General features: G+C 33.9%; 1 protein-coding gene across 1 annotated transcript; it reads right to left on the bottom strand.

Annotated features, from left to right (window-relative positions):
• Window positions 1–22,942: 22,942 nt before the first annotated feature.
• On the bottom strand, window positions 22,943–24,457 carry LOC125493794 (uncharacterized). The gene is made up of 2 exons (XM_048637317.1): window positions 23,282–24,457; window positions 22,943–23,206 (listed from the first exon to the last, which is right to left on the bottom strand). The coding sequence occupies exons 1-2, from the start codon at window positions 24,455–24,457 to the stop codon at window positions 22,943–22,945; spliced, it is 1,440 nt and encodes a 479-aa protein (XP_048493274.1).
• Window positions 24,458–25,491: the final 1,034 nt, after the last annotated feature.

The following is a 25,491-nucleotide window of genomic DNA, read 5'->3' as shown; positions in this document are numbered from 1 at the left end:
TTGTTCCTCTGGCGCCATATGGCATATACACATTCAGTAAAGAACATCACAAACATCTTCCCCTTTTTTTTTCTTGCCTGATTATGCACACTAGAGATAACATCTTGAAATATCCCCCCGAGTCTGCAAATTTCATCAACCTGCATATTTCACTCCAAATACTAGAAGCATAATCACAGGAGAAGAAAAGATGTTGTATGGTCTCCTCTTCTCTCCTGCATAGACTACACCTAGCTTCACAATTGATACCCCATCTCCTTATCCTATCCACAGTAGGAAGCCTATTATGCAACACCATCCAAAGGATAAATTTACTCTTTGGAGTTGCATAATTATTACATATTAAACGCTTCCACCTCACTCTTTCCACAATATCACTCAACAGCTTGTAAACTTTTTAAATAGAGAATTTATCACCAGTGTACACTTCACTCCAGCCCCCAATACTACTCAGACTATCTCTAGTACTTATTATCTTTGTCAGAATCTAGGAAGTCTGGTTACTTAGATTGACAGTAAGTACTCCTTGCCTTTTAATAGTATGAATGAATCCATTTAACCCACAACTTGTCTCTTTTAAATTCAATTGCCCATAACAACTTGATCATGGCTGCTTTATTCCAGTGCAACATGTTAATAACATTCCATCCTCCACCACTTTTTGGCTTCTGAATAGTTGCCCAGGCAACAGGAGCCTTCCTAGACTCATCAATGCTGCCAGTCCAAAGAAATATCCTGCAAACCCTCTCTACTGCCTGAAAGATTTTTTTTGAAAGAGGAGATATGTGAGCCCAGTAGTTTTGCATACTACTGAGAATACTTTTAACCAATTGCAGCCTTCCAGCATAGGAAAGCAGATGAGCCATCCAAGTTTGAGCCATATTAGTTATCTTCTCCACTAAAGGCTTGCATTGGGCATAAGACAGCTTCGGAGGTGAGGGGAACCCCTAGATACCTAAATGGAAGCTCACCAATTTGCATCTGCACCATCTCAGCCAAATCTCTAGCTATATCCTCATCAACTCCACAAAAGTAAATGTTGCTTTTCTCACTACTTGCAGCTAGACCAGAAGCTTCAGAGAACTTTTGGAAAGCTTTAGACATATAAGAGAGAGAACTCTCATCAACTCTACAAAACATCAATAAGTCATCTGCAAACATCAGATGAGTAATATTCAACCTCTTACACTTAGGATGAAAATTAAACTCAGGGCTATTCTGTAGGTTATTCAAACACCTACTCAGGTACTCCATACTCAAAGCAAAAAGAAAGGAAGATAGAGGATCTCCTTGTCTAAGCCCTTCTTTGCTTGAAAAGGGTGTGAAGGAATGCCATTCACCAGCACAACATAGGAGACTGTAGTTACACACTCCATAATCTAGCCCATAAAGATGTTGGGAAATCCAAATTCATGCAGCAAGGTTTCCAGGTAAGACCACTCCACAGAATCATAAGTCTTCCTTATGTCTACTTTCATAATGCACCTAGGAGACATGTGAGCCCTAGAGTATCCTCTGATGAGTTCTGTAGCAAGTAGAATGTTATCAGCAATGTGTCTCCCAGGAATAAACCCTGATTGTGCTTTATTGACTACCTCCCCAATCACTCCTTTCATCCTATTGGTCAAAATTTAAGAAATAATTTTGTATAACACTATACAGCAGGCAATAGGTTTAAACTCTTTGACCCTTGTTGTATTTTGGACCTTAGGCAGGAGAGTGATGACAATATAGTTTAAAGGGGCATACATTCTACTAGTGTTAAAGAATTCATGAATTCCTGTGTATATATCTTGTTTGATGGTGTCCCAGCTTTTTTTGAAAAAATAGGCATTGAAACCATCCAAACCTGGAGCCTTATCATTCCCAATACCAGCCAAAGCATCCTCAATTTCAGGATTAGTAATCTCCCTCATTAAAGACTCTCTAGCCTGCACAGAGAGACTGTTGCCACCCCTTATAATATTCAAATCAACTCCCTGAAGAGCTGTAGCTCTTGAACCCAAGAGCTTCCTATAGAAGTCCAAAATTTCCTCTTTTACTTCCTCAGTATCATTTATCATTCTCCCATCCTCAGCTATTAGCATATCAACTCTATTATGAGCATGTTTGGCTTTAGTAACAGTAAAGAAAAATTTGGAGTTGGCATCCCCCTATTGCAACCAACTGATCCTAGACTTTTGCTGAAAGATGCTCTCTTCAATATGAGAACAATGTCTCAGATCATTAGTTAAACCCTTAGCAGTAATCTGGGCTTCTTCATTATTATTATAATCATCATGATTCTGCAAATCATAGAGTTGTTGCCTCAAAACCTCTACTTTCTCATGAGCTTTACCCACCTTCTGACTCTACATCTGTTTCAAATCCCTTTTTACAGCTTTTAACTTCAACCATACTGACTGAAACCTATATCTACCAGTCATAGACTTCCAAGCTTTACCAACAGTGTCTAAAAACTCTGTGTGATCAGCCATAATATTCATGAATTTAAAGGGTCTTCCCCCTGTTGACTAGCTGCCATCAAGGTAAATAACAAAGGAGAATGGTCTGAAATCCCAAGTACTAAGTATTGCACCACCACTTCTACATACATCCTTATCCATGCTTGATTAACAAATGCTTTGTCAATCCTACTCACCACCCTGTCACTCCCTTATTAGACCAAGAGTAGAAGGACCCTATACTCCTAGTCTCTATCAAGCTTGATTGTAATAAGAAATTTTGGAAATCCCCAGTCTCAGCATCAGTTACCAATGCCCCATTTGCTCTATCATTAGAGTGACACACTGCATTAAAATCTCCTATTACAATCAGAGGATCCTGATGCTGCACATAATCTAATAATCCCCTCCATAAAACTCTCCTGTCAGCTATGGTATGAAGCCCAATCACTGCAACCAAATTTACTTGATGCACCTGATCTTGGATAGAACACACCATATACTGCTCCTGAGTATGTTTCAAAGTTACATTAACTCAGGCAGGCCTCCAGCCTATCTAAATTCTCCCTCTAAGAGAATGAGAATAGTTACTTATCCACATCCACTCCTTACCTATTTTCTTTTGGACTTTACTAGCATTATGCTCCCTCACTCTAGTTTCCAATAACACACACACAACTACTTTGTTCCTACAAAGAAAATTCTTGATCTCTTTTATTTTAAAGGGGTCATTCATCCCCCTAACATTCCATGAAATACATATCATTATGACAAATAAGGGTTAGACCCCTTAGCACCCCCAGCACCAGTAGCTGAGCTTCCCCCTCCAGACTGTAACTCATACACCACTGAGGTTCTAGCTATCTGAAAAGCACCTTGTTTACCCTTATCTTTTTCTTCCTAGTAACCAATTTCCAGGCCCCTTCCTCATCTAATTCCTGTCTCTGAGTAGAAGATATTGGCGTAACCACTGGGGTTACATTAGAAAGATGAGTTGGATTAGTAGACACTGTATGCACAGTCTCTGTAATCCTATCATCCCCAATATCAACCTCTAAAACTGGGTTTGATGTAGGTAATCATTAGCCTGACCAACTGGCACCCATTTTTGAGTAATTTTTCCTTTAGCTTGCCTCTTTTTCTCTTCACAAACATGTCCTATCCTCTGGCATTTAGCACAAAACGGGGGCAACCAGGCATATCCAACCTTCTGTTTAAACACCCTCCCATTGGGATCTTCCACATTAATTTCCTCCTGTATCTTCCCAGTAACATCCATTTCTACCAAGCATCTGGCAAAATAAATCCTAAGTTGCTTTGTTGTGCATTCATCAGCGTATATTGGCTCCCCAATAGTACTACCAATCCTACTCAAAGAGTCTGTACTCCAGCAATTCAGAGGGAGGTTAGGCAACATTAGCCATATTGGTATAACTTTTAATATCTCCTGGTTAAAGCTAAAACTAGAGGTCCACTGTTTCACTATTATAGCTTTCCCAAAAAGCAGATGAGGTCCTGAATACAACACTGCATCTCTATCCTCAGCTGTCTCCATTTTCACCACAAAGTACCCCTCATCATGTTTAAAAATTTTGTTTCAATCTTAGGAGCCCACTGATATTTACAGTAGTTGATTATAGCCATGAGACTAGGATTTTGTCCAATGCCGTAGACAATTAGAGCATGTTGCCAACTTTCAGTTGCTCTATCAACATCCACTTTGTCCAGTTTTGCCACAATTTCACCATTAACAACAGTTGGAGTAAGAAAGTTTAATCCCATACCATTGCTCTGCGTTATACTCTTCCAGAAGTTGTGGCTCTTTTCACCTAAATCGTTCCCATTTTCCGATGCCTGAACCTCTGTTATCACCGACTCTTGAACCTCGGCTATCGCTGAACTCAATACTTTAGTTACTGTTCCATTGCCCTCCACAAAATCAGCTCCCACAACCTGCTTAATAGTTGCCCCATTAGACTTATTAGAGTTTCCGGCCTCCGATGACCCTTCGCCGGCACCGAAATTCTTCTTTTTCCGCCCCATCCACCACTCGACTCACAATAGAACTTCACCTTATCGTGCACCTAGAGAGCATTTAGGAGGAAAAAGTTTTAACTATTGAGTTTTATTAATATGCTAAAATTAAAAAACTTTAAATGGGATGGTAAGGATAAAAAAAATATATAAATATTTTAGATTTTATACCCGTGCTAATTGAATAATCATATTACTCCTTTCATGGTTTATTATTAAAATAAAGAAATGCAAAGTAATGTAGTAATTTTTTTTTTTTTGATTTAGGTCTTTTTATAACAATTGGAGTAATGAGATAATGTTTCTTTGATTTGAGTCTTTTTATAACAATTAGAGTAATGAGATAATAGTTGTTATTTACTCCCTCCATTTTTTTTTCAATTGTTACATTGTTGTATGCACAACAATTTAGACATTGACTAATAACTAAAAGAGATATTACTTTTTGGTGGGCTAAGTACACCAACTAATAAAAGTTTAAACAATGAAATAATTAAAAATAAAAGAATATTTAAGGAAATGTAACAATTAAAAAAAATGGATGAAGTATTAGCTACTCTTTATTACTTATTACTTATTAGCTACTAATTGTTACTTTTTATCTAACAATTGTTACTTCTTATCTACTAATTATATAACTGTTACTTCTTATCTACTAATTATAAAACTATTATTGGGTTTATCGTGTTAAATTCAAGAACAGTTTTATAATCTCTATTATAAATGGCAACTCTTGATCAGCACTTTGGAGTCCGCCCTTTTGACCAATCAATATACCCCTATGGATTATTTAGTGGATTCGACTACTGATTTGACTGCTGTTTGTATAAATGTGTTTGGTAACACTTAGCTGTTAGATAAAAGCTTATAAGTATATAAATAAAGATATATACTTATATGTTCACCTCAAAAGAAGTACTTTAATACTAATCAATTTTAGAGGTAGTTATAGAATGACTTCGAAAAATGTTTTATTGTAAATGTGTTTCTTTTTCCATCAATTCTCCTTACTAAAACAGTTTTAATCGGTTTAAATCAAATTTGATTAGTAAAAATCAGTGTTAATTAATCTAGTGTTCATTCTGAATTAGGTTTGTGTTTTTTTAGGGGAATTAGGTTTGTGTTTAATTGTAGAGGATGTGAAATCAATAGTCCAAAATATGATACTTATTCTTTTCTATTTTTGTTCATTTGTTTTGGGATCAAGAATAAAATTAATTGACTTGGTTAATCAAGGGCGACTTTAAAATAACATCCTCACTCATTCATCTTTTGTTAGGCAATTCTACAAATGTAATAATAATAATAATAATAATAATAATAATAATAATAATAATAATAATAATAATAATAATAATAATAATAATAATAATAATAATAATAATAATAATAATAATAATAATAACCCCCTACCAACACCCAAATTACAGAACCCCATTCTCTCCTCCTTCTCTCTCCTATTTCTTTTTCACTTCCATCCCACAAAATCCTAAAACTAATCTGCGGCACCATCTCATCATCATCATCCTCAATCGTTTATCAAGAATCATCATCATCAAGTATCCTCCTCATCATCAAGAATCATCATCATCCTTCTAGGCTTTAATTTTTAGCTTTATTTCACACTTTTTAGTTTGGCTTTTGTACGTAGAGTTGTTGACTGCAAGAATCATCAAGAATCTGTGGCTTTCACACTTTTTAGAGAGAAAGGGGAAAGAAAGAAGTGAAAAATGAAAGAGGAGAGAGAAAGGAGAAAGAAAGTTAGACGGTTGTTTTAATTTTTTAGATTAAAAATTGCAGTCAAAATTACCATCTTGCACTCACTTTTCAGCAAAACTCACAATAGAACTTCACCTTATCGTGCACCTAGAGAGCATTTAGGAGGAAAAAGTTTTAACTATTGAGTTTTATTAATATGCTAAAATTTAAAATTTTTAAATGGGATGGTAAGGATTAAAAAAAAATATAAATATTTTAGATTTTAGACCCGTACTATTTGCAAGAAAAAAAATTACTTTTATAAATTTACAATTTTAGAATGTTTTTCCTAAAACTTTCTTGTGAATATTAGCTTGTGATTTAAAGTTTTATAACAGTGTATTGGAAATATTTCTAAATTGGCTTATGACCCATGTATTCTATGGTTGACGTAGTTAATGTCATTGTGGATCATGTGATTTACGATTTTATTTTTAAAAGAAAAAGTTGATTAAATCTTTGCTCTGCCTACTGCTTTTTCTTAAAGGCCTAGATAAATCATAACTCAAACCACCATCGGCACTCAACCATACACCCGCTTTCGACAGTCCTACTCTTCCCCCCCCCCCCCTTCTCTCTCTCTCTCTTGTTTCCCTCATGCAACATCGATTTTCACCGCCTTAGGCCACTATATTATCATTTTAATTTGCCTAAGTTAAGAAATATTTATTATTGAGTTTTTTTACTGTTTAACTTATCTTCAAAAATATAGTTTGATGATTTTTGTAACTTATCATTCATGTATAAAAAAAGATAACATAGATTCTAAAGGTTGTTTTTCATCCCCTTCAATTTTATACTTACTTTATGGAATGAGAATGTAAAGAGAAAAAAACAACAAAACATGAAATGTTGATACATAAATTTCTGGAATGGGAAGATAATGAATCAACAAAATATGAATAATTCACTAAATAGTTCGAAGATTTATACAATTGTAATAGCTGAATCAATGCCTCATATAATGTGATTGCCCGAATTTCAAGCAATTTTTATTTAGGCTAATTGTATTTTATGAGCTTAACAATGTAATAATATATATCTTTTTGAAGTATTACGAGACATACGGGTTTTATTTTTTAAATATAAATATTAGTTTTGCAATTATAGTCGTAATTATCTATGAAATGAGTTTTCTAAATTTTCTTAAAATTGTTTTGGATTTTAATGATCCACTTTTTAAGTATTTGAGCTTAATAAGATCATATTATTAAACTACATCACTTTATTAAAGCCCAAACTCAATTCCTGTTTTCGTTTACCAAATTCGGCCATTTGTTCTCTCTTACTTTCATTCGTGTCTTGAGTTGTCAAAAGTGCTAAGCTTAAACCTTTCCATATTTCCTAAACAAAAGTTAGAAATGCAAGTCTAACATTTAGATTAATTACCTAAATCACCTACCAACAGTGGTGGATCCAGGAATAGCAATGATCAAAACCTAACATTACAATATTAAAATTTAAGATTAATTATAAAAAAGAGAAACTATTGTGATGAAATTTTTAATCAAATAGTCTATCTATATATGATATACACCGACTACAAAAAAACCTATATGATCCTGATTATTATTATATAGAAATATATTTTGGGAAGCCGCTATCAAGTATAAGGATTCAATATTATAGACATAGATATGCATATAGGTGAGGTAATATTGTTGAATATAATGTCAAGCAGTTCAAGTTTTTCTAAAAAAAGGTGCACCAAAATCTTTTTTTTATAAATATTTTATGATATGACCAATAGCTTATACGACATTATTGACAATCTTTTGCATTTATTATCTCCTCTAACTTTTGTCCATTATGACCAATAGCAAAAAAAAAATCATGAGAAACACCAAAAAAACATGATTAGCACAACGATTTGTACATATGATGTATTTGTGAAGCTCTAGAATTACTCGGTGAACATGAGTTTGCCTCGTAGGATTTAGAATTTTACTTTAGATAATATATAATATAGATCACAAAGAAGATTCATCCACTTTGTACTTAAATATAGATTAGCGTTCTGAGATAAATATATACAATTATTTTATAACAAAAAGAAGATTCATCTACTATGTACCTAAATATATATTGGAGTCTAGAGATAACTATAATTATTTTAAAATAGCCCTAAATGTAAGAGTGTTAAGTTTTCAATTTTGACCCTCACTTTTTTTTAATAAAAAACGTGTCAATCTACATGTTCATTTATCCTTTAGTAAATTTATTTGAACCTCATTAATTTCCCAAACATGATCTCATATATTTTCAACAATTTAGTAATTATATATTTAGGCATACTAGATACATGTACACTATAGAAATATGTGGTTTAATAATTCTTGTCAAATAGCCAAATTAAAATCAAGCAAATAATAATGTATTCAACATTATTTTGTACTTTAATTATTTAGAACATACATATAGATGTGCTTTATTTTGTATGTTATTGTAAACATACATAAAAATAATAATATAACAATATGAAATAACGCCACGAATAATAAGCAACCAAAATTTTGGCATTAATCAACCAAGAATATAAAATCATGAGAAACTCCAAAAAACATGATAAACACATTCTTCATCCCAATCAACATAGGTTATAAGCATATCCTACATGTGCTTCAAGTATTTTATAAATATCTTTTGTCCTTACTCCATGTTTATTTAAAAAAAAATTAAAGTATTACGAAAACATTAAACGAATAAATCATGGATCTCTAAATAATCGAGTACCTCAACATTTTTATTTAATAGAAAGCCAATTTGCTTGTCCCACAGAGTGACAGTTATGGATCCACTCTTGTCCTTCAATGTAACCTTCAATGACATGCTGTAGAAATTTAGATACAAAAGTACGTTAGTGCACATATTAGTAATTTATTATAAACGTACATTAACTTGTAATATAGGTATGTTAACCTTTTTTTGGTGGAAAATTCTTATTTTGGCACATTTAGTAAATATTATGTGGCCCCACGTAATTTAATAATGTATTACAAAAAAACACTAATCAATCCATTTGATACTACCGATGTTTATATGGACTAATCGACCAACGATTCGACAACATATTTCATGCATTAATAGTATAAATATTGTTATACATATTAAAATATCATAAACATAATCAAAATAAAAAAGATATTATATTGGAATTGTTGTAAATTAAACTTGACATACATGGTTCATGTTAATAAATTTATTAATTGTTGTTCTCGCTGCATTAGATATCTTCAGTGTCATATTTAATCGAACAAAACGGTCAGTAAGAAACGTGTTACAACTTAATTTGAAAGATAAGTAAATGTAAACATTTAGAAGAACTTAGATTCATGTTGTAAGTTCTTTACCAACGCATCATTCTCGTTGATTTTTTACACCTTGGATTGCATTTTATAGTTGTAGCACTTCCACAATGTAATGAAGATATACCTAATGTTATAAAAATGTAGGGACATATAAAATAATGGGATCTTTAAAAATTATTTTCAACCAATTGACAAAAAATTTTACAATGAATATTAATAGTGATATACAATTACCATAATTTCTCGTGACAACTAATCCACAAATAAGGCAACTGATTGAATCTTTAAGGTTGTCCAATTATTGGGACCAAATATAAAATGGCTTGAGATAGTCAACATAAATGCCATACAACTAATTCATAGTACATGGAAATTATTATTTTACATTAAAAAAAGAATAGCTCCAATAAACATATTGTGATAAATAAAAAAAATGTTACCTTCTATCAATTAGTACAATATTTTGTAGGTATGTCACTCCATCTTTGGCCAAGGTGATAGAACTCGCATATACAATGTTACCAATTATACCTAACATTAATAAAAATTAGGCTAATTAATTATATTAATGCATTTAAAGTAGAATAATGATACCACTGATATTGTAATAGTTACTTACTTTTAAGTATGTCTTCAACTTATGTAAGGTTGTTAATTTTGCGAAGGCTAATGACTCTTTTGGATGTAGGGAGTCTTTGATTGTTTGCTTTCATTTTTGAACTATAAAATAATTAGGATATTCTGTTTGACACTTTCCTTAAAAAATAAGGTGATAGATATGGACTATGTAGTGGTGATTATATTTGCATAGATCAAATAATTTTAATGGGTAGATTAAATTATAAATTTACGAATATTTAGGGGATTTTAGTTGATGCATTAAAAAAATAGCATTTAAAACATATCTAGATTAAAGCGGCAATTAAAATTAGCATTAGAAATTTACCAAGCTTGGCAATGATCATGGAACTAATTAGACATGATTTGGTGAGATTTGCACGGAAATTATCTGGTGAGTTCAATGCCCACTGCAACCATGTTGCCACTTGTCCAAAAAATACACTGTGCTGATGTGGCATAAAATTCATTTGCACTTGACATGTGGACGGAAGAGATGTGGACATGACATGTAGGCAAAAATTTTCTAGGTTTATATATATATATATATATATATATATATATATATATATATATATATATATATATATATATATATATATATATATATAATATAGATTAAGGTTGAAAGAGTGAAATCAGCATCTCCTCCATCACCATCTTCGCCAAATTTTTCGATCGTAAAGCTTGTATCAATGACTCGAGTTCCGTTATGGAGATATTCCTTCTCCCGATTCAAACCATAATAACTTGAATTATCTAAAATCATATCTCGCTCTGAAACTCGGCGATTTTTCGTCAGACGACTCAATTCCTAAGTCGCTTTCACTGCGTCCTTTAAGTCGAAGCTCCAACACCAGTACATGAATGAAGTGACAGTTGGTGATTTCTTGGAAGAGTTTTTCGCCATGGATGAAGGCGAACTTAAAGTTTCGAGGAGAGAAAAAGGGGACAAAAGACTACATTTTTTACAAATTTGGCAAGATTTTAAATTTGATATCTTCCCCTTATTAGCATTTTTATTATCTATAAGTCGTTTCAACCAAATTAAAGGAAATATATGTCTTATTATGTTTGGTTTTACAAGGTGGATAGTAGACCAAAACTTGTGAGATTTGAAGTAGCGCTCTCGGGGATGGATGGTCTATTATTTTAGTAAATTGGTTTCTATGTTGATGAATGCTTCATCTTAGGGATCCTTCCCAGTATTTCTGTTGGGGAAGAATTAGAAAGAAGAAGAGGTCACGCGGTGAAAAAAAGGGAAATTCAGAAAAGGGTGAAAATCGGAAAAAAAAATTAAAAAAATAACAAGAATCCTGCGTGGCTGGCAAGAAATTAGGTTTCCGACCTCATTCATGGTACGGACTGCACCCAATTCTATACTTGGCGGTATTCTAGCTATAAGCCGTAGTCGATGGTGTTGCGTGCACCTGCGTTTTTGCCTAAATTAAACTTATTATTGAATTGAACATATTAGTGATGACTATAATCGAATTTTATTGGTTATAGTTGTAATTCCCCGTAAATTTATGGATTGTATAAATATATTTTAGTATATATATTTTTATATTTATACATAATTTAGTTGAAAATAATTTATTTCTTTAAAGGTTGACTGTTTGAAAGTCAAAGGAATGATTTTAAGGATTTAAGGAAGTTAATCTATTTTGTTAAGACATGCTTTGAAAAACATTTAAATAGTTTTTGGATTTGAAAAACGAGTTGAAATGGGCTTGAGGAACCATAATACTAATTAGATTAAAAAAAGGACTTCTAGTGATGTTAGGAGTTTAATCATCAATCCTATTTATCATGAAACCCTATTTAAAGCCCAATTGCTTTTTCCTAAGCCCAAAAGGAAAACACACATATACATACATTAGATCCAAATTTGACCACACACAAACTTTCTCTCTCCTCCCTCTCACAAAATTGGTGCTTATTTCCTTATCTCATTCTCACGTTTTTTCTCTCTCTCTCTCTCTCTCTCTCTCTCTCTCTCTCTCTCTCTCTCTCTCTCTCTCTCTCTTCATTTCTTCTCTTTCAAGAAATGATTTCTTCCTCAACAAGAAACCTTCCTCCTTCACTTTACACCACCGCCGACCATCGAGTTTCCGCCTGCTGCTGCCATGTCATCCAGCCGACGCTATTTGTCCTCTTCTTTCTTTGTGTTGGTTTCATTACCTTTCTTCCTCAAGTTTTATTTAAAGATTATGTTTTTATGATTTGTTTTAAGTGTTAATTATGTTTATTTAGAAGCTCTAATTTAATGATTTAATTATGAATTTATGATTATATAATTTATGTATTGGAGAAATAAAAATTCAGATTTAATTATTATGTTTAAATCGGATTTTTAATTATCAAAGTATGAATTTTTAGGGTGTTAAAGATTGGAAAATCATAGTAGTATGTTATAAACTTTGAAATTGATTATACTTATAAGTTTAAGTATGTTTAGGTATGTTAACAGGAGTTTTAATAAATTCTATGTTGCTGGAATTTTCAAAAGGATGTTCTTAATGAAGTTTTATGGATTTTAATGACTAGTATAGTAGTATTATGTTAGAAAGTATTAGTAATTAGAGTTGTAATGATGGAAACAACTTTTTAAATATTTTAAAGGAGGTTTAAAGTATTTTAAAGTTGCTGGAATTTATTTGGAGTATTGATTATAAATTTTTATTGGTTGTTTAGGCGAAAATTTTCTCTAGGTGACTTCTAAAGTTGCTAAAGTGCCATATCAATTTGCCTACACAAGGTATGTACATATCTATGTGTTGATTGGCGTTGTATCATGATTTTAGGAAGGAAAGTTATGTAGTATCATGTATAGGAAGTTTGTGAGTTCATATATGATTGCTATTATGTTGGATTTTGCATGTTTTATGTATGTGTGCGAACATGTTAAGTATGAGATTTATATCATGTTTGTATGGAAGATTGATGCAAGCATGTTGGTTGGGAACTTTATTTTATTAATTCACATGGGGGAATTAATATATTTATTGGTATGGATCATGATTGAATCATGTTGTTCCCTTTTATTATCATTTCATTACTCTATAAGGACCGAGGGTCTTATTTGGTAAGTGAAAGTAAGTTGGTTGTTGGCTAGGTTCAATAAATAAGAAAGATTGGATTAAAGAAGGAATTAATCTTGGGTTGTAAGTTGTATGATCACTTATTTAATCCTAAGATAAAAATAAAGTTATGAATGTTTGATCATATATTATCTGTGTTGCTTGTGTGTCATAACAAGTAATAAATGGTAAATCATGTAAAGTGAAACTTGGCTAGTAATAAAATTTAGACTGGTCCACGTGTGAAGTTGGACAATTAGGAGTTGGGGTACATGGTGAGCGGGCCATGACTTTTTCTGGATTCGGATTAATCATCATTCTTGTTTTTTATTTAAAAGACTCCTCGATATCGTAGGTTATGGGAATTCAGAGTCGCGCCCGTATTTTGTCTTTCAAAGGGAATGCTGGTTTTTTGTTAGACAACTCGGTCCAATGACTATTCCATTAAAGTAATAAAAATGTTGTTAAAGTTTAGTTCAGTAAAAGTTACTGCATATTGTTATGTTGTTATTAATCTCTGCTTACTATTTATTAGTATTATGTTAGAAATGTTTATTTATTTATTAAATGTACTCAGCTTTGCTAATTACGTGTTTTGTTTGTATGTGTTGATCATGACTTTGCCTTATTGATCCTGTGATGATTCATTCTTGGTGAGCAGATTCTCTAGTACATTGTCATTTAAAGGTGTGAAGATGATGCATCATGTGGGTTCGGGAATGGAGAACTTGTGCAGCATGTTGATTAATTTATCGTATTATAGTTGATACATTTATATTAAGTTGGTTTGAAGTTAACGTCAACGTTGTTATTGGTTGGTTTTAAAGTTGGCTTTGTTATTATATATTAAATTTCAATTCTAAAGTTAGTTATATGTTTTCCGCTGCAAAATTCTGAATAAGCCGATACGTTATCACACGGGCGATAATGTTTTGACGATTCTTTAGTTTTATATTTAAAAAGTATTTTTGGAAAAGAGGGAATATCGGGTTGTTACAATAGTTGATGTTTACTGAATTGATTGAAATTCATTATTACTTTTTGAATCTGACTTTTAGTAAAATATAGCGAGTTTCAATTAGTTTAGTAAAATAATACTTCATCTGTCTCAGAAAAACTAAACACTTGTTGGGACATGTAGGTTAAGGAGATAAGTTGTTTTATAGTTATCAAACTTTTTTTTTGATTGACAAGTATATACTACCTCCATTTCCTAAAGATCTTACTTGTTACTGTTCTTACAGATACCAAGGAGGATCCATTTGTGTGGGGTATATGGTGGGTAAAGTAAGAGAGAAGATAAATAAACAAATAAAAACGGGTTAAAGTAGGAGAGAGAAAGGAAGTAAAATTGAATTGACCATATGATAGGGACATGAGAGAGTAAAAAGAGAAAAAAATTTCCAAATAAGGAATAAAGTAAAAGAGGGAAGATTCTTTGGAAACGCACTTAAATGGAAAGAAGGAAGAATCTTTAGGAAACGGAGGGAGTATGTGAAAAGAGTTGATGATTTTTTTTTTATTGCAAAAGTAGATGTGATAAGAGCTAGGGAGGCCAAAAATGATGTAAAAAACTAATATAATAACGGAAGACCCAATTATAGAAGTGTTAAAACTAATTTGTAACAAACAAAAAAATAAAAGTATTCAGATTATTTTCTGACGGTGGGAGAAGTATTATATTATTGTAATTATTGATGCTAATTATATTAGGTAATACCAAGAAATTATAGAAATTCTACTTTTGATTAGTCCAATAACTTATTATTTAGTATTATATCATTACAATAATGGTAATTATATTAAATAATTAATAAATGTAATAAAATTTTGGAATTTTTTTATAATAATAACAATAAACCAATAATATAATATAATCAATAATATAATTCAAATTATTAATATCAAATATAAGTAGCATTATTGTGTACTTCTATACTACGATAATCTATTTTTCGCTTTCTTAATGTTGTTATGATTGTTACAAATTCAGCTATATATTATATAATACTTCCTTCGCTCCAAAATTAATGCAACACTTGTCTTTGGCATGAAAATTTAGGAAGGAGTTGGAAGTGGAGTATTGCGTTGATATTTATGTCAAAACATAAAGAAAAGTTGTTTGCTGTGAGTGGTCTAAAGTGTGTGTTGGCATGTGATAATCATGTTTTGTTTCGAAGAGAGTGCTACTTAATTTTTCAGGAAAAATCAATAAAACCAAAAGATGAGATTTTGAGCTCGGGTTCAATTTGCTTACTTATTAAATGAAGTAGTCAAATACATGCACATAGATTCGTTTGATTGCAGACAAACACAAATATGTTCAAGGTTGTTTTTTAGCACATAAGATCTAATTTTGTGATCACTTAATTAAATTTAAAAGATTAATAGGTGCCTAGATATGTTGTCGAAAATAACTTTTTAAGCATGATTTTATTAATTTGAAGGTTATATATAGCAAACAATATAATAATTGTGATCGGAAAATTGCAATAAAGAAGGCATAGAAAATAATCCAGACATACATATAACTAATCATGAAAATGATAATGAGAAAAGAGATAAGAAAGATTGTACAAAATATGTACAAGATTGCATGTTTTAATGAATTTGATTGCTACATTGTGAAAATGAAATTGTTAGTATAAAAGGGAACTGAGTAGGAAATGATGATTAATAATTACTTCTTTGTTGCTGAAGTCTAACTGTACAAATATTGGAGGAATCAATATTTAGCTTTGAAAAAGTGAGTTCTTGAAGGAAGCTAGATTCAAAGAAGGAAGAATGAAATAATAGTTTGAATGCGTTTGAATGTGTTTTTGGAGATATCTTGAGTGTTTACATATACTGAAGTGCATGTAAAGTCCCTAAGAAAATACGAGCGAAAACGAGGTATTTATAGTTAAAAATACAATTAGAATTTGAAAAGTAGAAGCTGCGGATAAAAAAGAAGCTTGCACTCTGAGTAGGATCGGTGAGCTAGCACATCAGTGTCGCGTGCCACGCAAGAGCCAAAGTCGCATGGACGTTGGGTGCTAATGCAACACCCTCACTTCAGACGCAAGATCGTCGCAGAGCGCGTTGTCCTTGCATGCATCAGATTTATGCTTTTTTCGATGTTTAATTTTTATCTTCAATAACCGTTTTGACTTATCTTTTATTGATAGTTATCATTGAATAATAGACTTAAATCATAACTCTGATTTTATGAAAGTAATAAAATAAATGATTCATTTTGAAAATTAATTAATTATCGAGAATAATTGATAGGAATTGAAATTGGTTTATTTAACATGACCTTTAAAACATATTTGATACTCAAAAAGGGCAAGGCTTTGATGATTCCTCCTCTTGGGTCCTGATCAAGTAGGACGGTTGTATGTTTCAGCCTCGAGTGTTAAATGGGGAGACATATTTATGTTTCTGGAGTATGGGTATATCTTTCTTCCATTTATAGAAGTATTGCATTAATCAAATAACTATTATAAGAGGAAAGTGTTGCAATAATTTTGGAGCAAAGGAAGTAAATAGTATTGCTCCGTCCCAACAACTTGCAGGTTAGAGAAAGTTGAAGAGAAATAAGCTTAACTAAGAAGTAATAGAACATACTTGTAACAACCCTCCCCAAATTGCAGCTTAATTAGGACTGACGAACTATAATTAATTAAGGAACTAAGCTGCTAATTAGAGATGTTGTTAGTGCAGACTTTCGCACCACCCTATCCTCGGGGATTTAGGAAATATGAAAACATCTAAGGGTAGTTATGAAAACAAACTAAATAATTTAATTATTACAGCATAGTCTAAGTTTTTAAGTATCTGAGCTCATAACATAAGTTAAAAAAACATAGCTAATATTAAACAAGCATATGGTGGCCGAAACACACCTAAGACAAACATTTCCACACAAATTTAATCTTGACCTTTATATTAGTCCACCAAACCAGTTGAATATGAACACATCACGACAGGATCAAGAGAAAAAAACGGCCAGCTTACGCTGGTACACAAGTCCCGTCAGTCAAATAATAAGGTAGCTAAAAATAGGTTTCACTTTGATGTAACAAAATAATCGATGTATCAAACATTTTTGATTTTGTTTTATTACAAAGATAATTTCTCCTTAAAGTAACAATAGCATCATGAGTATATCGAGTAATCTTCAACAAAACTATCCATGAATAACAATTATACCCTTCTTAACAATTACTTAAACATTTTCTATACACATATCAAAATATTTTCAACTCTAGGAAAGAACACAAATGGAGGACTAAAGCTATATCTCCAGACTTTTGAGGGACGCCTCCCCACCTTTCTTACTTCCTGTTTGCAAGACTTTTAGGTCATCCTACATAATGGACAAATACCCACTCCGTCGCTATACTCGCGCTAAACACTTAGACAGCAAACCCACTCAGTGATTATTGTTCATCACTAATTACGCAACTACATCCTTTTTCTAAAACTAAACTTTTAATATATGAGAAACTTATACTCAAATATGTTACTTAATTACTCGTTTTTACTTATGGTATCAACTTTTAAACCAACTTCACTTATCATAACAAGTTTCGTAACACAAGCTTGCTATATCAAGTTCCATCGTTGCGGAAAGGTAACTTAACAACAAGGTTTCAAAAGTATATTGAGATTACTAGAGCTAGTTAGAGGAAATGCTTATCATGACATGGCATCATGCAAAGGTACTACAAAAAGGCTCTTAAGTATATGAAAGATTATGCCACACAAGTGAACATATGTCAATTTTTATGGTTTTCACTTTTAAAGAATAGTGGTTTATACACTAAATCACTTGTAACTTTTATGTTTACTTTGGGTGTGAAACTTAGTAGAGGAATAGGTGCAGTAGGTTGTAGTCACTCAGAAGCTTGTGAGAAACGAAAGGAACAAGGGTTAATTAACTCGAAAAGCAAGAAAGCGGGAATAAAATTTTCAAGTGTTTTTTACTTCTCGAATGAAGGTTGTACGTGGCATATAATGGAAAAAAAATAAAGTTTTACTTGATAATAAAGATATGAATTTTCCAGAAGTAAATCATGGAACACCAGCAACATTTGAGACCATTAATCAAGGTACAACCAAGGTAGCATCAAGATTCGATTGATTTTAGAGGAACTTGACATGCAACGATTTATGTCTCGAAAATCACTACCAATAGTCACATTCAATACTTTGAAATCAAATACTTGCGACTTATTTACAAATAACTAGGTTGCATCACAAAATATACTCGAACATCACAAGATTTTCACAAAGCAAATGCTATATAAACAAACTAGGAACGTAAGGGTTTGAAGTGTGGTCCTTGTATACCTTAATCCAGTGTTTAGGAAACAAATCTTATTTTACCACTTTTATCACTTCTCCAGCAACTCACTAAGACCTTAGATAAAACATTCATAACTTAAAATTCACCAATTAAACCCAAAGTAATCAAGTTTCAATTGAATAAACCTCATAAGTGCTGGAATTCATCCACAACTCACCTTTCTTGATTTTTGTTGATGTGACTCAAGTGAAACCTCAAAACTCACGATTGCCTATAATGAAGAACAACTTGACAAGCGTACGACAACATTTGCATGTAAGATTTGGATCGATAATCCAAAGGCACCAAGCTGCCAACAACAACTCTGCAACTCACCAAAACTGGCGTGAAAAAGGGGAGGGCTTTTGTGTAGTTTTTGTTGTGTTTTGTGAAATGAAATCTAATTAAATAACTAAGGGGCCTTGGTCACGTATATATGGAGAATGAATAATGACAAAATCGTGATTTTGGTTTAATATTAGCGCAAAATCGTTATTTCCCTAGTTTAGGAATAAACTAGAATTTTCAAGGCTCTTAACTTTGGATTATCACCTCAATCACTTTCTAATCCTTAATTATTTTTGGCTAAATGCCCAAGATATATTTATACCTTAATGGAATTATCTTGGCTTAGTAAGTCCTTAATCTCACTTTCCAAAATATTATAAAACAGAGTGATATCAATAACTACTACAAATCCCACAACTCAGGAACGATACTCAATGCTCCTAATGTAACTCACGGATTACTCAATTATCACATAGTTCATGTTATTAGTTAGCTAATTACACATAATATCTACATTTACAACAAGATTCACATAGTGCTCACCTTAATTCACCATTTTTTTCAAAACGTAACAATTATAACTTAATTGATAATTATTAGGCAAATAATCTCGGATTATCAGTTTTAATCCTAGTCTAGGAAGTCGGGATAACTACAGGACCGAAATAAAAAGTAAAACATATCTTCAAAAAAAGAAGTTGGTGTATGTTGTTTCTCTCAACCTCATGTACGATTATGTATAACTTATATTACCATTATATTTCAAATGAATCATTATCATTGTAACACAACAAATGAATCAAATTTGCTTGGTGTAGTGGGTGTGACACAACAAATGGATCCTTCCAAATCCAGCAGTTGGGAATGGAGATTCCCCTTATCTTTCCCCTTACTCCCAAGTAATTGGCCTGTAAATCCTGGACTAACATACCATGCAGGTTGGGTCTACACAGGGTTCTTTTTCCTTAATTACCATTTGTTTCTGCATAGATTCTGGTAAAAAATGAGTATAGTGTTGAGAGTCTTAATATACCAAAAAGTCCTATACGTCCTAGGGAAGTGGTCCCGCCAATCCTGCAAAATAAAATAAAAACCTAGAGCCAGGGTTTTCCGGGAGAATCCCACGATGTTCAAGTCAGATGTGATTGAGGTGGAGAGAGAAAAATTACTACTTGTAGAGAGATATACTCTGATTGACTAGGTGATAATTTAATACCTTTAGACTGAAAGGGACTCTTTGCTACGATCTAAGTCGTCCCCCTCGGTCTAAGAACCAACTTCGCCTGCAAGAGAAGAACCTTCTATAGAGACCGTAGGAAGCATGTGTTGCGCGTTCATGTGTCGTTTTGAATGTAGTGTTCAAGCGTTTCGTGCATGGCTTAAATGGGCCTCACATGAGTGCTGGATTGAGCGCACAGTTGACGTACTTAAGCATTCGCCTCGTGGCCCACCTCATAGGCCCATGGGAGACCTTTGTCTGCATAGAGTACTCCTTGTGGCTCAGCCAGCGCATAAGGGTGCCTCCCTTGATCTTGAGGACTTTCTCTGCAAATATTCGGCTACCGACTCATCCTACGGGAATTCGCGGGTCCCGCTCGACCTCTATAAAAAATATTATTATGCTATTACGCTAATCAACCGCACTAAAAATTGCGATTTTTACTACATTTGATTGGCGTGGGGATAATTGTTTAGGCCCATTTCATGGACCAACCCATCTTCCAATAAATGAGGGTATTTGATTTAGCTCAAGTTGGTGGAGGATTGTCTACCCTAAAGGTAGAGGTATATTAGTAATTTCACCAAAGATGGGTTGGGAAGTAATAGAACGAATTTGTAACAACCCTACCTAAATAAAAACTTAATTAGCAATAACTATAATTATTTAAGAAACTAAGCTGCTAATTAGAGATGTTGTTAGTCAGACTTTTACACCACCCTACCCTTGGGGAGTTAGGAAATCTGAAAATATCAAAGCATAGTTGTGAAAACAAACTAAATGATTTAGATATTACAACATAGTCTAAGTATTTAGATATACGAGCTCAAAACATAAGTTACAAAACATAGTTAATATTATATAGACAAGCATATATCGTAGCCGAATAACACCTAAGACAAACATTTCACACAAAGTTAATCTTGACCTTTAGATTACTCAAGCAAAATAGTTGAAACTGCCACCACCACGACACGATCAAGAGAACAAAATGGTCAGTCTACACTAGTACACAGTCCCCACCAGTTCTAAAAGAATAAGGTGGCTAAAATAGGTTTTATTTTAATGTAACAACATAATCAATGTATCAAACATTTTCATTTTATTTTATTGAGTAATCTTCAATAAAACTATCCATGAATAGCAACTATACCCTTCTTAACAATTACTTCAACATTTTCTATACACGTCTTAAAATATTTTCAACTCTAGGAAGGAACAAGAATGGAGGGCAAAGACTTTTGAGGGACGTCTCCCCACCTTTCTTACTTCTTGCTTGCAATCATTCTAGGTCATGACTTTATCTAACAGAGCAATACCCTCTCCGGAGCTATACCCGCTCTAACTGCCTAAATAGCAAACCTGCTTAATGATTGTTGGTCATCACTGCTTACATAGCTACTTCCTTTCTAAAACTAATTTTTTAGTATATGAGAAACTTATACTCAAATACGTGACTTAATTACTCGTTCTTACTTATGGTATCAACTTTTAAAACAACTTAACTTATCAAAATAAGTTTCGTAAACAAGCTTGTTATGTCAAGTTCCACCGTTGCGAAAAGGTAACTTAACAACAAGGTTTCAAAAGTATATTGAGATTAGTAGAGGTGGTTAAAGGATATGCTTATCATGACATGGCATCATGCAAAGGTATTATAAAAAGGCTCTTAATTATATGAAAAGATTATGCCACACAAGTGAACATATGTCAATTTTTATGGTTTTCAGTTTTGTGTTAAAGAATAGTGGTTTACACATGAAATCACTTGTAACTTTTATGTTTCGCTAAAGTTTTGATATACAACTTAGTAGATAATAGGTGCATTAGGTGTTCATCACTCAGAAGCATGTGAGAAATGAAAGAAACAAAGGTTAATTAACTCGAGAAGCAACAAAGCGAAAATCAGATTTTCAAGTGTTTTGTACTTCTCAAACGGAGGTTGTATGTGACATATGATGGGGAAACGAAACAAAGTTTTACTTGATAATCAAGATATGAATTTTTCAAAAGTAAATCATGGAATACCAGCAACAATTGAGACCATTAATCAAGGTACAACCAAGGTAGCAGCAAGGTTTGATCGATTTTAGAGGAATTTGGCATGCATCGATTTATATCTCGAATATCATTACCAAAATTCACATGCAATACATTGATATAAATTACTTGAAACTTATTTAAAAATTGGTAGGTTGCATCAAAAAATACTCGAACATCACAAAATTTTCACAAAGCAAATGCTACACAAACAAAGTAGGAAAGTAGGGTTTGAAGGTGGTCCTTGTGTAAATTAATCCAGTGTTTGGGATTCAAATCTTCTTTAACCACTTTTAGAACTTCTCCATAAACTCCATAAAACATTAAATAAAATATTCATAACTTAAAATTCACCAATCAACCCAAAATAATTAAATTTCAATCTAATAAATCTCCTAAGTGCTGGAATTCAGCCATAACTCACCTTTCTTGATTTTTCTTGACGTTACTGAAGTCAAACCTCAAAACTAACGATTTTCCAGAATGGACATTAACTTTACAAGACTAAGACAACATTTTCATGCAAGATTCAGAGCTAGAATCCAAAGGAACCAAGCTGCCAACAACAACTCTTCAACTCGCTAGAACTGGCGTGAAGAAGGGGGAGGAGTTTTGTGTAGTTTTTTTTGTGTTTTATATAATTAAATCTGATGAAATGAACAAGGGGCCTTGGTCACATAAATATGGAGAATGTGTACGGGCAAAATCATGATTTTTGTTTAGTATTAGGGCAAAATCGTCATTTTTCTTGTTTAGAAACGACAAACCAAAATTTTCAAGGCTCTTAACATTGAATTATCTCCTCAATCATTTTGTAATTAAAGTCCCTTGCCACCATCATCCGCTCCTTTGCCAAATATCGTTTCCATACCCTTGACCTGATCAAAAACCTCAACACCAGTCAATGGCCTACGAGCAACCCCTTCCTCAACTGTTCCATCGAATGCCTTCTTCTTATTACAATAAGGATGATCGCGTCGAAGGAACCTTCGGGTCCGCATATAAACTTCTTTGTGACAAGTGGAAATGTGTTTAGATTCTGTGTCGTCGATGCAAATCGGGCATGCTTTCTTCCCTTTGTTCTTGCACCCGAATAAGTTCCCATAAGCAGGAAAGTCATTAAGAGTGTATAAAAGCATGGCACGCAATGTGAAAACCTCATCAGCATGTGCATCATATACAGAAACTCCTTCATCCCACATTTTTCTCAAATCATCAACAAGTGGTTGGAGGTAGACATCTATGTCGATTCTAGGCTGTTTCGGCCCTGAAATAAGAATCGACAACATGATGTACTTCCATTTCATGCAGAACCAAGGAGGCAAGTTGTATATAACTAGAAGAACCGGCCATGTACCATCTTGAGAACTAAGATTGCCAAATGGGTTCATCCCATCCGTACATAGGCCAAGCCTCAAATTTCTATCCTCGCCAGCAAAGGTCTTATGCAGACGATTGATACCTTTCCACTTAGGAGCATCAGTCGGATGTTTGAGAAAACCGTCCTTTGTCCTTCTTTCTGAGTGCCACCTCAAGTTCTTAGCATCTTTCTTGATTGAAAACATGCGCTTGAATCGTGGTATAATCGGAAGATACCACATCACCTTTGCTGGAGGCCCTTTCTTATCACCAACCCCTGCACGCCTATAACGCGACTTCCCACATCGAGGACACTCATCTATATCCGTATATTCATTTCGATATAGCACACAATCGTTTGGACAAGCATGTATCCTCTGGTACTCCAAACCGAAGGGACACATCAGTTTCTTCGCATAGTAGTTCGACTTGGGTAGTTCATGGTCGTCCGACAACATATCGCCAAAGGCTTGCAACAAGGAAGTGAAAGCTGAGTAACTTATACCGGCTTTCGTCTTGATGTTAAAGAGTGTTATCACGGCCGTCAGCTTGCTGTACCTCGTACAACCGGGATACAACGGTTTCCGAGATGCCTCATCCATGCACTCAAAGATACGAGGTCGTTTCCCAGCATGATCATCCACCCCCTCCATCATCTTCTCGACATGGTCCCCATCATCATCATCATCCTCAATATTCTCACATTCGTCCTCGAGGTTCTTGTCATTCTCAATGACATCAAATTCTCCTCTTTCATGCACATCGTTAACAACGGCATTCCCACCATCATATATACCCTCCTCACCGTACGAAACCCATACATAGTAGTGTTGCCTAAACCCACGACGAAAGATATGCTCCCTCAGCGACCCAATGTTATTAACCATCCCCACATTGCCACAATCAACACAAGGACAATAAAACCCCTCAGTTCTCGTTGCATCCTGATGACTTAATGTAACACCCCGACCCATACAGAGTCGAGTATATTGTCACCAATGCGCATCCAGGGCCAAACAACTGTCCTCAATAACCAACACAAGTTCTTCCGGCGCATTTTGTCCTCACTCATGCACACCCTGAGAAACTTCCCAGGAGGTCACCCATCCCTGGACTACTCCCAGCCAAGCACGCCTAACTGTGGAGTAACTAAGGAAATAAGCTCCCTAAAAAAAGATGCATCTTGTTGGAATGAGTAGCCTGCTAAATCTCATTAAAGCAATCATGAGGGGTATCACATACACCCCCACTTGAGAACAGCAATGCCCTCATTGCGCCTGAGGACTCCACATATTTGGCCACAACGACCTGTGGGTCGCCCCAGCCTTGAAACTGATCGCCGAAAACTCCAGATATTCGGTCTGACGACCTCTAGATCGCTCCTTATGACAATGCAGCCCCAAAATCCTCCCCCACTAGGCGCTTGAGGACTCCGAATATTCGGGCTGACGGCCTTAGGGTCGCCCCAGCACGCGGTCGTAGGGTTGCTCTGATACCATTTGTAACACCCCGACCCATACGGAGTCGAGTATATTGTCACCAATGCGCATCGAGGGCCAACAACTGTCCTCAATAACCAATACAAGTTCTTCCGGCGCATTTTGTCCTCACTCATGCGCACCCTGAGAAACTTCCCAGGAGGTCACCCATCCCCGGACTACTCCCAGCCAAGCACGAGGAGTAATTAAGGAAATAAGCTCCCTAAAAAAAAGATGCATCTTGTTGGAATGAGTAGCCTGCTAAATCCCTTTGAAGCAATCATGAGGGGTATTACACTTAATGCATCATCACAAAATTCAAATACCCCATCCACGAACTCACTCGTGTCACGACTACCATACATCCATGCACGATTCATTTCAATCACACCTCTAATTACACACAAGCAACAAGTACCTCATGTCAATAACGAACTTAACTACATGATTATAGTTTATATATGAACGATATACATTCAATGAAATAAGGCATGCTTTCCAAGGATCCTTATCACTCCAACCTAACCCAT

Source organism: Beta vulgaris, chromosome 9, assembly GCF_026745355.1.
Source record: "Beta vulgaris subsp. vulgaris cultivar EL10 chromosome 9, EL10.2, whole genome shotgun sequence".
Lineage (NCBI taxonomy): Eukaryota > Viridiplantae > Streptophyta > Magnoliopsida > Caryophyllales > Amaranthaceae > Beta > Beta vulgaris.
Note: the sequence above shows the minus strand (reverse complement) of the source record. Positions and strands in the feature narration are given on the sequence as shown.

Bases quoted from the DNA above. Each gene is read 5' to 3' on its own strand.
- LOC125493794 (XM_048637317.1), bottom strand. From the start codon at position 24,457: ATGGGTCGGGGTGTTACATTAAGTCATCAGGATGCAACGAGAACTGAG. The intron at 23,207-23,281 runs GTTTTCACATTG...TTCGGGTGCAAG, and splicing joins ATGATGCACATGCTGATGAG to AACAAAGGGAAGAAAGCATG.